Here is a 12,839-nt window from a genome sequence, read left to right as displayed (position 1 = left end):
CCAGGAACAGGCACCTTCCCTGACAGATCCAGGTCATCTGCCTCCTCTGAACCTTCCTGACCTTCGTCTGGGAGCCCACAGTCCCTCCATGTCTGCTGCTTTGTAAGGACCCTGCAGTCCTCCCTGGCCCATTTTCCTGTGCATGTCTGTGCCTGGGCCTTATTTCTCTCTGACCTTTACTTGTGGGGTTTCCCTTATAGGCGCTTGCCCATGTCTCAGGTGTAAAACCACTTAGAGGAGTCGCCAGGGTGGTTTAACACTCCTGAACAGAATATAGGGTGGTCCTTTCACATACTGTCTGGAACCAAGTAGGGGGGCTTCCCAGGAGATGTTTGCGGTAAAGACTCTGCCTGCTGATGCAGGAGATGCAGGAGAGGAGGGTTTGCTCTCTGGGTCAGGAAGATCCCCTGGAGTAGGAAATGGCAACCCACTCCAGTATTCTTGCCTGGGAAATCCCATGGACAGAGGATCCTGATGAGCTACAGTCCATGGGGTCGTAAAGAGTCGGACACGACTGAGCACGCATAGAGGGAGAAGCACAAAGAGGCGGGTTCTGGTCGAGGGGTGGTCGGCAGTCCCGGGCCTGGTACCAGCCCCGCTCCGTCTTCCTCGCAGTGGGCCCCCCCTTTGGGAGTGTGCTGTATGAGTTTGTGGGGAAGACAGCTCCGTTCCTGGTCCTGGCTGCCCTGGTGCTCTTGGATGGAGGTGAGTGAGTGAGTCCCCTGGGACCCCTGGCCGTGATCTCGGGGACCTTGGGCTCAGCATCCTTGTGGGCAGGTGCTCGGGGCCACGCCTCTTCTTTTTCCTCCCGTAGCCATTCAGCTCTTTGTGCTCCAGCCGTCCCGGGTGCAGCCAGAGGTGAGCAGCAGGGCCAGGTGGGCGCTGTGGTGGCCGCGCGGCCTCTTCTAACCCCTGTTTTCCCGACAGAGCCAGAAGGGGACGCCGCTCACCACTCTGCTGAGGGACCCGTACATCCTCATCGCTGCAGGTGGGCCTCCCCCAGCACCCCGGCTCTTCCCTGCCAAGCAGGTGGGGGCGGGTGGCGAGGATCAGTGTTGGTTTTGCTGCTGGAAACGTTGAGCTGTAGAAAAACATAAAAGGCACAAAGAGGTCACACGTCAGAAGAAATGTTTTTCTTCTGTCGTTGATTTCTGACGCAGCCAAGCTCCTTTGTTGTTTTGCATTTGGGGCAAAGCAGTCTGCGTCACAGAGATGCCCTCCATGGAGGATGTTTGGGCCAAGCTTATTCTCTGTGTTTGTGTCAGCGGGCATCACTGTTTGGCCTTGAGCTTCCGGCATGGGTCCGTGGGCTCCCTGCAGGCATCTTAGGTGGGTGGTCTGATTCACCTTGGCATCTGTGGATGGAGACTGGAGGGCGAAGGGGCACGCCCTTTCTGCAGAGGGTATCCTGTGCGGCGGCCGGAAGACATCCTTTGTGTTCTTGGCAGAGATGGGCTCAGAGGATGCCCCGGAGTGCTGTGGCTCTTGCGGGGGATAATGGGCTGTATCCATCCAAGTGACCCTCCTCCTAGGACCATCCTGGTGACCCAGGCCTGGGACTGCCTGGTGAGGGACCAGCCTTATGTGGCCTGGGCCTGGACACAGGGTCAGCAGCAGCCCTTGGGGGCAGGGGAGCTGTGCAGTGTGGGTTCCCTCCTGTTAGGGTTAGGTGTCTCTAAGCAGGGGTCACAGACGTGAGGGCCGCAGGGAGCCTGGGCGAGCCAAGGCACACCCTGCCTGAGGCCATTCAGATTCAGCCATTCTCAAAACCTCAGGCTGTTTTTTATTTTATTTTTTTAATATTTTAAATTTTTTATTGGCATATAGTTGCTTTATAGTGTTGTATTAGTTTTTGCTGTGTAACGAAGCAAATCAGTTAAATGTGTGTGTGTGTGTATATTTCAGTTCAGTTCAGTCGCTCACTCGTGTCTGACTCTTTGCGACCCCATGAACCACAGCACACCAGGCCTCCCTGTCCATCACCAACTCCCGGATTTTACTCAAACCCATGTCCATCGAGTCGGTGATGCCATCCAGCCATCTTATCCTCTGTCATCCCCTTCTCCTCCTGCCCCCAATCCCTCCCAGCATCAGGGTCTTTTCCAGTGAGTCAACTCTTCTCATGAGGTGGCCAAAGTATTGGAGTTTCAGCATCAACATGAGTCCTTCCAATGAACACCCAGGACTGATCTCCTTCAGGATGGACTGGCTGGATCTCCTTGCAGTCCAAGGGACTCTCAAGAGTCTTCTCCAACACCACAGTTCAAAAGCATCCAATTTTCGGCACTCAGCTCTCTTCACAGTCCAACTCTCACATCCATACATGACCACTGGAAAAACCATAGCCTTATATATATACATATATATATATATACACACACACATATATATATATCCCTCCTTTTTTGAGGCAGGCCTGGCAACCCACTCCAGCATTCTCGCCTGGAGAATCCCCATGAACAAAGGAGCCTGGTGGGCTACAGTCCATGGGGTCACAAAAATTCAAACGTGACTGGGAGACTAAGCACATCCCTCCTTTTTTGGATTTTCTTGCCGTTTAGGTCATCACAGAGCATTGAGTAGAGTTCCCTGTGGTATACAGTAGGTTCTCCTTAGTTATCTATTTTATACATAGTATCAATAGTGTGTATACGCCCATGTGGAATCTGAAAAAGTTGGTACAGAGGATCTTATTTACAAAGCAGAAATAGAGACACAGAGGTAGAGAGCGAACGTTTTGTTACGAAGCGGGAGAGGAGCAGGTGGGATGAATTACAAGACTGGGGTGACCTATATACCCAGGCTGGTTTTGTTACGCCATCTGCCGCTGGGTTTGTTTCAGGCGGCACGTATGTGACCCTGGTCTAGACCTTCTCTGTCATACCTGTTGACCAAAGGGTGGTAAGCCTAGAGTGGTGACTGCCTCCTGGAGGGGGCCTTCTGTGGGCCCCCTGCAAGACACAGGGAACATTCCAGAGCTGGGATTCCCCTGGAGCCCTGGCCGTCTGAGCTGGGGGTGAGGACATGTGTGGTGAGAGGTGGGGGCCCAGAGACGCCACCCTGTACTTTGGGGCAGGCATGTGGGCAGGGGTTGCTGCTTGTGACCTTCCTGCCCCTGCCTCTCTCTGACCTTCTCTGACCTGTCTTGTTCCTACGTGACACCCACCCACCATGGAGGAAGTACAGAGACCCAGCCAGCACTCCATGTCAGGCCATCATAGGTCCAGGCAGCCTGGCCAGGGGGAGGGGTTAGTTGCAAGCCTGGTGTGTCTCATTTGTTAGTTTATGGAGGTGACTGAGTGATGACACAAGAGAGGTCAATACCACTGAAGGAAGATTTTATTAGTTGCATTTCCAAAGAAAAGGGAGCATACCACACTGCTCAGGGCCACATGGGCAACTGGTTTGGTCAGGAGGCAGAAAGGGGCTGGGGAAAGCCCAGGCCAGATCCTAGGGGCTTCTATGTGAATATCAGGGCAGGGTAAGAAGCTTAGGGTTGGCTAGTTTCACTAATCCCAGTTTGGGTGCTCTCCCCAGTTCCCTGGGTGAATTTAGGGTGGGGAAGGGATACTGGTGTCCTGGGTCGGAGTTAATAAAGAGGGAGCTCAGAGTATGGGCTCTGGATCACAGGGGAGACATGAACAACCCTGGTTTGTTAGTTTGGCCCTATAGTTAATGTCAAATAGACCAATACAGAATCTAAGGAAACACAAAATAGGTGAGTGAAGGTAGTTCAGCCATTTCAATATCATTTTTATGTTCTGTCTTTAAATTTACAAAGATTGAAAAAACACATCTTTCTTCTTCTGTAAGCACCTTAATTATGGTTGCACGATGTTCTTTGAATCCGAAGTCTAGAAAATTAGAGGATTCACAGCGCACAGCATAGGAAGCTTTCAGAATAATGGGGACAGCAGTGTATGTGTGTGTTTTCCCCAAAGGTTCTGCATTTACAAAGGGTTCTGGTTAAGACAGTAATGATGGGTATTTACCCTATAGGTATAGTTGTTTTAAAAGAAAAATTCCTCACCAGCATATTTGCACCAAATGCACTGAAATTTCAAGCAACCAGGGGCAGCCTTAGAAATATCTGTGTGATTGCACAAAGTGTAGGAGCCTCAGGTTGCCTGAGTCTATGTGTGATCAGTCTGAGCTGCTGAGTGGCCTCAAGCACATTACTTCCCTAATAAATTGGGAAAGTTTAAACCTGGTGATCTCTAAGCCTTTCTCCAGTTCCAAACTTTATGACTCTGAGATGCTAGCTGTCCTAAGTAATAGTAATACTTAAAAGAAACAACCCTCCCCACTATCCCCTGGATCTGTTATTCTTACAGAAGTAGAAGTTCTGGGTATCTGAGCTGATTGTTCTGGCTGTGGGCACATAGGATTTAGCTGTGTTTGGGAATGGTAGGGGACACTGGAGACCCCAAACAGAAGGACACTAACCCTCTTTCTCCCTTAAAGGGTCCATCTGCTTCGCAAACATGGGGATTGCCATGTTGGAGCCAGCCCTGCCCATCTGGATGATGGAGACCATGTGTTCCCACAAGTGGCAGCTGGGTAAGACTGGGCCGGGCACTTCTGATTCTAGAACTGTTGTCCCCAGGGGAGGTCTCATTATTGTAGCCCTGCTGAGCTGCTGGTGGCAGGATAGTAAAGCAATTGTTTCTGTTTGACACTTAAGGGGATCGGTGCTTAGGTTAGCAATGAGCTTTGGGGTTTCTTTCAACTCCAGTTTTTGCATCATGCCTGATAGAGATGCAGTTAATTCTGCCTGAAAGAGCAGAAATGAGAGAGAAAAAATGCATTCAGTATTTCCTCATGTTTCTGAAGCTGAACTATTGTATTAAATATATGTGGACAGCAATCACATTTATGGAAAAAAGAATAACAAGAAACTTAGTTTTATTTTTCAAGAGGGCTTCCCTAGTGGCTCGGTGGTAAAGAATCCACTTGCAGTGCAGGAGATTCAAGTTCGTCCCTGGGTCAGGAAGATCCTCTGGAGAAGGAAATGGCAACCCACTCTTGTAATCGTGCCTGGGAAATCCCATGGACAGAGGAGCCTGGCAGGCTATAGTCCATGGGGCTGCTGAAGAGTCAGACACAACTTAGCAACTAAACAGTTTTTTTAAAAATTGAGTATCGTTGATTTACACTTTTTTGTTATTTTTCGATGTATAGCACAGTGATCCAGTTATACGTGCATGCGTGCTTAGCCACTCAGTCACGTTTGAGTCTTCGTGACTCTGTGAACTGTAGCCCACCAGGCTCCTCTGTCCTTAGAGTTTTCCAGCAAATTTCCTTCTCCAGATCTTTCCTACCCAGGAGTCTCTTGTGTCTCCTATATTGGCAGACAGATTCTTTACCACTGTGCCTCCTAGGAAGGCCCAAGCATATATATACATATTCTTTTACATTATGGTTTATTACAAGATATTGAGTATAGTTCTCTGTGCTGTAGAGTAGGCCCTTGTTGTTTCTTTATTTTGTATGTAGTAATTTGTATCTGCTAATACCAAACTCCTAATTTATCCCTCCCCCACCTTCCCTGTTTGCTAACTGTGTATTTTGTCTTCCATGTCTAAGTCTGTTTCTGTTTCCTAAATAAGTTCATTTGTGTCAAATTTTAGATTCCACACATAAGTGGTATCATATGCTATTTGTCTTTCTCTGTTTGAGTTACTTCCTTTAGTATGATAATCTCTAGGTCCATATATGTTGCTGGAATGGCATTATTTCATTCTTTTTATGGCTGAGTAGTATTCCATTTTATATATATACCACATCATCTTTATCCATTACAAACTTAGTTTTTAAGAGGATGAATTTTTTAGAGTATTTTTTATTTATAGAGTAATTCATGCTTATTGGTGGCTTCCTTGGTAAGTTAGCTGGTAAAGAATTCGCCTGCAATGCAGGAGTCCTGGGTTCGATCCCTGGATTGGGAAGATCCTCTGGAGAAGGGAACGGCTATCCAGTCCAGTATTCTGGTCTGGAGAATTCCATGGACTGTATAGCCCATGGACTCACAAAGAGTCAGACACGACTAAGAGACTTTCACTTTTGCTTTCATGCTTATTGGTCAAAACCAAAGTACAGGGAATGAGGAGGTAAAATTTTTTAAAAAATCTCATGTGCATCTTTCCCCTTCTCCCAGCCCAGGCCTCTGTGACAGTCACTGTTAACAATTCTGTGTCTTTTCTGGTTCTGTGCCATCCGTGTGAAATGCTTGAAAACCCAACCCATGTGAAATCTTTTCATTTACATCACTGTGTGACTTCTTGTTTTTTCATGTTTCTGTGTCCGAATGGGTAGATTTACTTTTCACAGTTAAATTTTAGTTTTTATCAAAATTACATGTGTACATAATTTTTAAGTAAAATATTACACAAGTCATAGTGAAAAGACAGCAGTCTTATTTTTTTTTCCATTTATTTTTATTAGTTGGAGGCTAATTACTTTACAATATTGTAGTGGTTTTTGTCATACAATGACATGAATCATCCATGGATTTACATGTATTCCCCATCCCGATCCCTCCTCCCACCTCTCTCTCTACCTGATTCCTCTGGGTCTTCCCAGTGCACCAGGCCCGAGCACTTGTCTCATGCATCCAGCCTGGGCTGGTGATATGTTTCACCCTAGATAATATACATGTTTCGATGCTGTATACATCCCACCCTCGCCTTCTCCCACAGAGTCCAAAAGTCTGTTCTGTACATCTGAAGACAGCAGTCTTTTCTGAATGCCTTCTCATCTCCAATCCCTTTCTCAAATTTTGTTCACCCTCAGCTCTTTTAGTTGTTTCTTCTGCTAATTCCTTTATGTCTCTCAATAATGTGTACACCCTTATTTTTTGATTTTCCAATTTGACTTGTCCACCAGCTTCCTAATATAATAAATGAGGCTTTAATGCCGTTATTGCTCTACCTGAGAATATCAAACAAACAACTCATGTGTTTTCTCATCCTCTGTTCTCCTAAACCAGTTCTATAACAGGTTTTGTTTACATTGGCTTTCAGTGTTGACATTACTATCACTGTGTAAATATTGTTCAAAGATGAGCTGTATAGGGTTCTGTGATTATTTCCTTTGTGTGTGTGTGTAATCTAGTTCCCCAACCAGGGATTGAACCCAGGGCCTCTGCAATGGAAGTGTGGAGTCTTAACTACTGGACTACTAGTAGTTTCTCTCTCTTTTACAAATTGCTTGTTTTTCTTGGAGGTAGTAATTGCTGTCTTTCTATTTCCTTAGATTCCTATGTAGCATTTATGAATATATCCTTCAAACTCTCCTGCAGAGATGAGAGACCCTCTAAATGTAGCTAAGTACATTCACAGACCTAACCTTTCTGTGTTTCTGCTTGTTTGTGGACATCTGTTCCACGTCATTCTGTTTTCCTGCTCCAGTCTAGACTTGCTCTCTAGGCCATCCTGAGACTTTTCTCTTCTAATATCTGGGCATCTTCTTTGCCTGTTCTTCTGTCCCCTGTATCCTCCTCTCCTACATTTGTCCCTTGGGTTTCCATTCTCATTATGCTGGAACACATCCTCCAGCAGCTTCCTGAGAGGGGAATGCATGGCAGGTAAGTTCTCTGGGATCCTGCATATCTGAAAAGTGTCTTTATAGAGGAGGGCATGGCACCCCACTCCAGTGTTCTTGCCTGGAGAATCCCATGGACAGAGGAGCCTGGTGGGCTACAGTCCATAGGGTTGCAAAGAGTCGGTCATGACTGAAGCAACTTAGCACACACACATGCATCCTTACCTCAGTTTTATCCTGAGTTTGATTGACTTAGTCTGTTTGGGTGTATAATCCTAGGTTGAAAGTGCTTTTCCTTCAGAATCTTAAAAAAAAAATTTTTTTTGATGCACTGTGTGGCATGTGGGATCTTAGTTTCCCAATCAGGAATCAAAGGAGCCCCAACCACTTGACCACCAGGGAAGTCCTTCAGAGTTTTGAGGCCACTGACTGGCCTGTTGTCTTCTGGCAGCCAGGGTCGCTGTTGAGGAGGCCAGTGTCCTCATTCCCCATCTTTTGTAGGAGCTTGAAGGGTCTTCTGTTTCTCTTTAGGTTTTGAGCATCCATGATGGTGATTGACAGGAGTCTTGTTTTCCTCCACTCTGCTGGGCATTAGCGTGGTCAGCCGCCTCACTTGGGAAACCCCTTTTTTCAGTTCTGGGAGACCTTTTTATATTATTTCTTTAATCCTACCCCTCTTCCATTTTCTCTCCGCTCTTTTCTGGTGCTCTGGTTGGTCAGATGTTGGACCCTACATTTTATACTTTAATTTCTTGTCTTGCCTTTCCTGTTTCCAAGGATTTCTTCATCTTCACCCTCTAAACTCTATTGAGCTTTTATAATTGGTGTCACGTGTCATACATTTGAAGAGTCCTTTCGTATTTTCTCTGAGTGGTTTTGTGTATGTGTTGGGAGGGTGGTGATGGGGTTGTTGAAAGAGTATCCTCTTACTATTTAGTAGGAAGACTCTGTCCACCTCCTGTTTCAGCCTCCTGTGTTATTATCTGGGGTCTTTGAACCTCTTCAGTTCAGTTTCTCTCAAGAAACTGTCTCCTGCCAGGTGAACCTCTGAGGACGGGGCGGGTGAGGGGGCGGTTCAACCAGTCTTAGAACAACCCTCTTTCTGGTTGACAGCCTGTGCTCTCAGCCTTACGTTCACAGCACCTGGAGCCTTCAGCTCCTGAACTTCCTGGCTTCTGAGGCACAAAGGTCTCACTGCCTCTGCCCATTCTGTGTGCGGGTGGAAGGTTCCAGAGCTCTCTGCCATGTCCCTCACTTCTCTCCCTCTGGTTGATCCTCCCTCTCACAGCATTTTGCTTTTTCATTTTGTTTCTCCTTGAGCAGAGAGGGGAGGGTCTATAGTTTTCTTTTATTCCTTTACTAAAATTTAAGTGGAATTTAGAAAACGCTGTAGATTCAGTCTGCCCTGTTTAACTGGATCTGGCTTCCCAGATGGCTCAGTGGTAAAGAATCTGCTATAATGCAGGAGATGCATGTTCAATCCCTGGGTCAGGAAGATCTCCTGGAGAAGGAAATGGCAACCCCCTCCAGTGTTCTTGCCAAGAGAATTCCATGGACAGAGGAGCCTGCTGGGCTACTGTCCAGGGGGGGTCACAAAAGAGTCAGAAATGACTCGGCAACTAAACAACATCATTCCTTTTTAAAATTTAAATATTTATTTATTTACTTGGCTGAGCAGGATCTTTAGTTGTGGTGTGCGAACACTTAGTTGCTACATGTGGAATCTGGATCCTCGACCAGCGATCGAACCTGGGCCCCCTGCATTGGGAGTGCGCCATCTTAGCCGCTGGACCACCAGGGACGTCCCCATCATTCCTACTAGTGATTTCCTTCTGTTCTGGGTTATGATTATACCATACATTTTCCACCTGTCCTTAGCTGAACATTTGGTTTCATTCCAGTTTTTGCCATTAGAATCCACACTGCAGTGAAATAGCCTTTCCATGTATTCCTACTCAAGTTTGAAAGTACCTATGTCTATAGGGCAAATTCCTAAACTTAAATTGTGTTTTGATATTTGGTGGCCTTGCCCTAAAACAGGTGTTATCAGCCTTTCCCCATTGAGTGTATGTGAGAAAGGGGGTCTCATATTGATTTATTTCTGCTTTGTGAGTGAAATTGAGCACCTTTTCATATGTTTATTATCCATATGTATTCCCTTTACTGTGAATTTCCGATTAATATCCTTTGCCCATTTTTTCTATTGTTTCATCCTTTTTAAAAAAGTTGTGTTCTTTGTATGTTCAGATATTAATCTTTATCAGATGTTTTGCAAATATGGCCCTTTGTTGTCTGTCTTTTGACTTAATAGGTGTTCTTAGGTTTTTTTGTTTTTCTTTCTTTTTCTTTTTGCCACTTGGAACATTTAAAATGCCCTGAGTCAGATTTAGCAGGCTTCTCCATCATTTCAAAGTCAGGTTCAGGAAGGCCTTTCCTATGTCAAGATTATTGTTTCGCTGAGTTTCCTTCAATAAATGTATGAGTTTTTTTTTTTTTTTCTTCTTTTTGCATTTAACTCTTGGTTTTTGCTGTATAAGAGTGTGACAAGGACCTGGTGTAACTGTTTTCTTTATAGCCAGCCAGCTCTACAGCCAGGCGCCCCTGGAGTCCATCTGATATTTCCCATGTCCCACTTGCTGGAAATGACCATATGTTTTCGGGTCTGTTTCTGAATTTCTCTCTTGTGTTCCATTTGTCTGCCTGTATCCCCTTGTCAATACCTTACTATTTAATTACTGTAGCCTGATAATCCTGCGTAATATCTGAAAGACTAGTCCTTGCACGTACACATTTCTTTGAGAATTTATCAACTGTCCTTCCTGGAGATTTAGTTTCTTTTCACAGTTCTTTCACATTACATACTGACATCTTCAGATGGAGACTCTCAGTTTTGAACAAGCCCACATTTTTAGAGTCCCCCAACCTTCTCTGGTAGCTCAGTTGGTAAAGAATCTGCCTGCAATGCAGGAGATCCCGGTTTGATTCCTGGGTTGGGAAGACCCCCTGGAGGAGGTCATGGCAACCCACTCCAGTATTCTGGCCTGGAGAATCCCCATGGACAGAGGAGCCTGGCGGGCTGCAGTCCATGGGGTCGCAGAGTCAGACACAACTGAATGACTGAGCATAGCACAGCACTACCTTCCTCAGGTGAGCTTGCATGCTCCTTGCAGAGGCGTCTTCACAAACGCTGCCCTCTGGTTGGGGCTGGTCCCTCATCTTGCAGACTTATTCCAGTTTCCTGGCCTGGGGACTGGTCCTTTGGGGGTCTGCACTGAATTTCTGTGTTCTTTCATTAAAAAAAAAATCCTTCATTAAAAAGCCCCAAATGGCTGGAAGCTGGGCTGGATGTGGAGGGACTGCTAAAGGGTGTGAGATTTCTTTTGGGGGTGATGAAAGCATTCTGAAATTAAATTGTAATGCTGGTTTCACAGCCCAGTGGATATACTAAAACCCAGTGAACTGTGTGCTTTAAAAGGGTACGCAGAATTGTCTGGTCTGTGGATTATGCCACAAAACAAAAATAAAACGAAACGCTCAACAACAGGAGTCATTCAGTGAAGGAGGAAAGATTCTGGGAGCTCAGCTAAGGCCAGTTCTCAGCAGAAATCTCACTTTGAACTTCCTGGCTATGGAGATGGCAGAGGAACTGTGGAAGCTCCCCAGGGTCCTAAGGCGAGCTCAGCGCTTCTCAGGGGGCTTGGGCTTCTGTCCTTAAGTTAGTGAATAGTGGTTTTGCAAAGGATGAGACGTGCTTCCATCTCAATGCTAATACCAGTGGATGACGCCATGGGGGGTGTTTTTCTCGGGCTCTTTCCCTCTGGCCTGTGCTGACTGGGGCCTCCAGGTGTCCTCAGGCGGTGCCCTGTGTGTTGGGGGGGCTGTGAGTGGAGCTACGTGTTGGCTTTGCACGTGCTCCTGGGCAGAGATGCTGCTCTGGTGTTTCTGTTTTCTCCAATTAACTGACTTATCGCTCTAATTGACTGTGTCCTGGCCATATGCAGGGCTCTTCAGCGGCTTGGCCCTCTTCCTCTCCAGACACGTATACATCATCAAGTCTTTCATGTCAGTCAGGGACCCAGGCCATCCGGGTTAGATAGCCGGACACAGGCTGCTTAGATTTCATCAGGAAGGACCTCTTTCAGGGCTTATCTCTCCAGCCAGATGGTCCCCCAGCCCCATACCTTTCCACCAGTGACCTGGCTCCTTCCTTGCCTCAGAGCTAGACTTGTGTTTCCTTCAGAGAATCAGATTTCTGTTCCCATTTGCAGTGTCATCTACAGTGTGGGGGAAAATCTCCCTCTATCCCCCACCATGTGGGCCCTTGGCTCCTTGCTGCCCACCTCTCCCGAGCCCCTTGGGCCCCCCCAGCCAGGTGAGGAGCCCCCATGCTGGGCCTGTCCCCGAGGTGAGGAGCCGGTGCCAGGAGGCTGCACAGCTCTTTCCCGGAGGCCTGGCAGCTCTGCCCCTCCTGGTCTAGGGTCTCGTGAGGTGGGGGTTGAAGCCCGCTGCTCTTGGCTTTGGAATGTGAACCAGGGCTGGTGGGTGGAGATGACGGGAAGGCTTAGGGCTTGGTGTCAGGATGCCCGCCCTGTCCTAGGAGGTGCCCTTGAAAGGCTGTCTGGAAAAGTAGTAGGTTGCCAGCCCCGGGTCTGGCAGAGATGGATGACTCCCTGTTGGAACACTGGAGCAGTTCCTCCGTGAGGCCCACTGAGGTCTCTTTGAGTTCCGAGAGGCGGGTTCCGTCGATGGTGTAGGCAGTGGAGGTCCCAGAAGGCAGAGGATGCAGAGGCTGTGTCAGAACATGAATCGGGAGCTTGGAGCCTGAGATCCAAAGAACATGTGGCCCTGTCCGCACCTTGGAGGGAGAAGGGGGGCTTCTGGGCTCCTAAACATGTACCCTGCCTGTTTCCCCATGGGGCAGGCTGCCGGACCAGTGGGGGCGCCCTCGAGGGACAGCCTTCAGCTCTGTTAAGTGAATGTCCTGGCTCTGGGTCTTTGCTCTAAATGGTCAGGTGGTTCTGGGCACCTCCTGTGTGCCGCTGTGGAGCAAGGCTGCAGGGAGACAGATGAAGTGGTCCCTGCCCACAGAAGCTTACCGCAGTGTGGGGAAGGTCAGCATGCTAGGGTGAATGGTGGGTCAGGTGGGGTGAGTGTGGAGTGACAGGGCACAGGGATCGGGCTGGGAGGGCAGGTGCCAAGGCCCTTGGTGCTCACTTGGCCATGTGATCTTCAAAGCCTCTCTGTGAGGTGTCTGCAGTGGGAGCTGTTGCCATCTCTCTGTCTCGAGGTTCAAGTGA

General features: G+C 47.6%; 1 protein-coding gene across 1 annotated transcript in view; it reads left to right on the top strand.

The window, feature by feature from the left end:
- Positions 1 to 12,839, top strand: part of SLC18A2 (solute carrier family 18 member A2) — a 40,434-nt gene that overhangs the window by 12,921 nt on the left and 14,674 nt on the right. Inside the window, exons 7-10 of the mRNA XM_043475333.1 lie at positions 616 to 705; positions 815 to 858; positions 928 to 988; positions 4,465 to 4,560. Of these exons, the coding sequence (XP_043331268.1) occupies positions 616 to 705; positions 815 to 858; positions 928 to 988; positions 4,465 to 4,560 (291 nt within the window). The remainder of the gene's footprint in view (positions 1 to 615; positions 706 to 814; positions 859 to 927; positions 989 to 4,464; positions 4,561 to 12,839) is intronic.

Source organism: Cervus canadensis, chromosome 8, assembly GCF_019320065.1.
Source record: "Cervus canadensis isolate Bull #8, Minnesota chromosome 8, ASM1932006v1, whole genome shotgun sequence".
In the NCBI taxonomy this organism is placed as follows: domain Eukaryota; kingdom Metazoa; phylum Chordata; class Mammalia; order Artiodactyla; family Cervidae; genus Cervus; species Cervus canadensis.
This window is presented reverse-complemented; position numbering and strand designations above follow the sequence as displayed.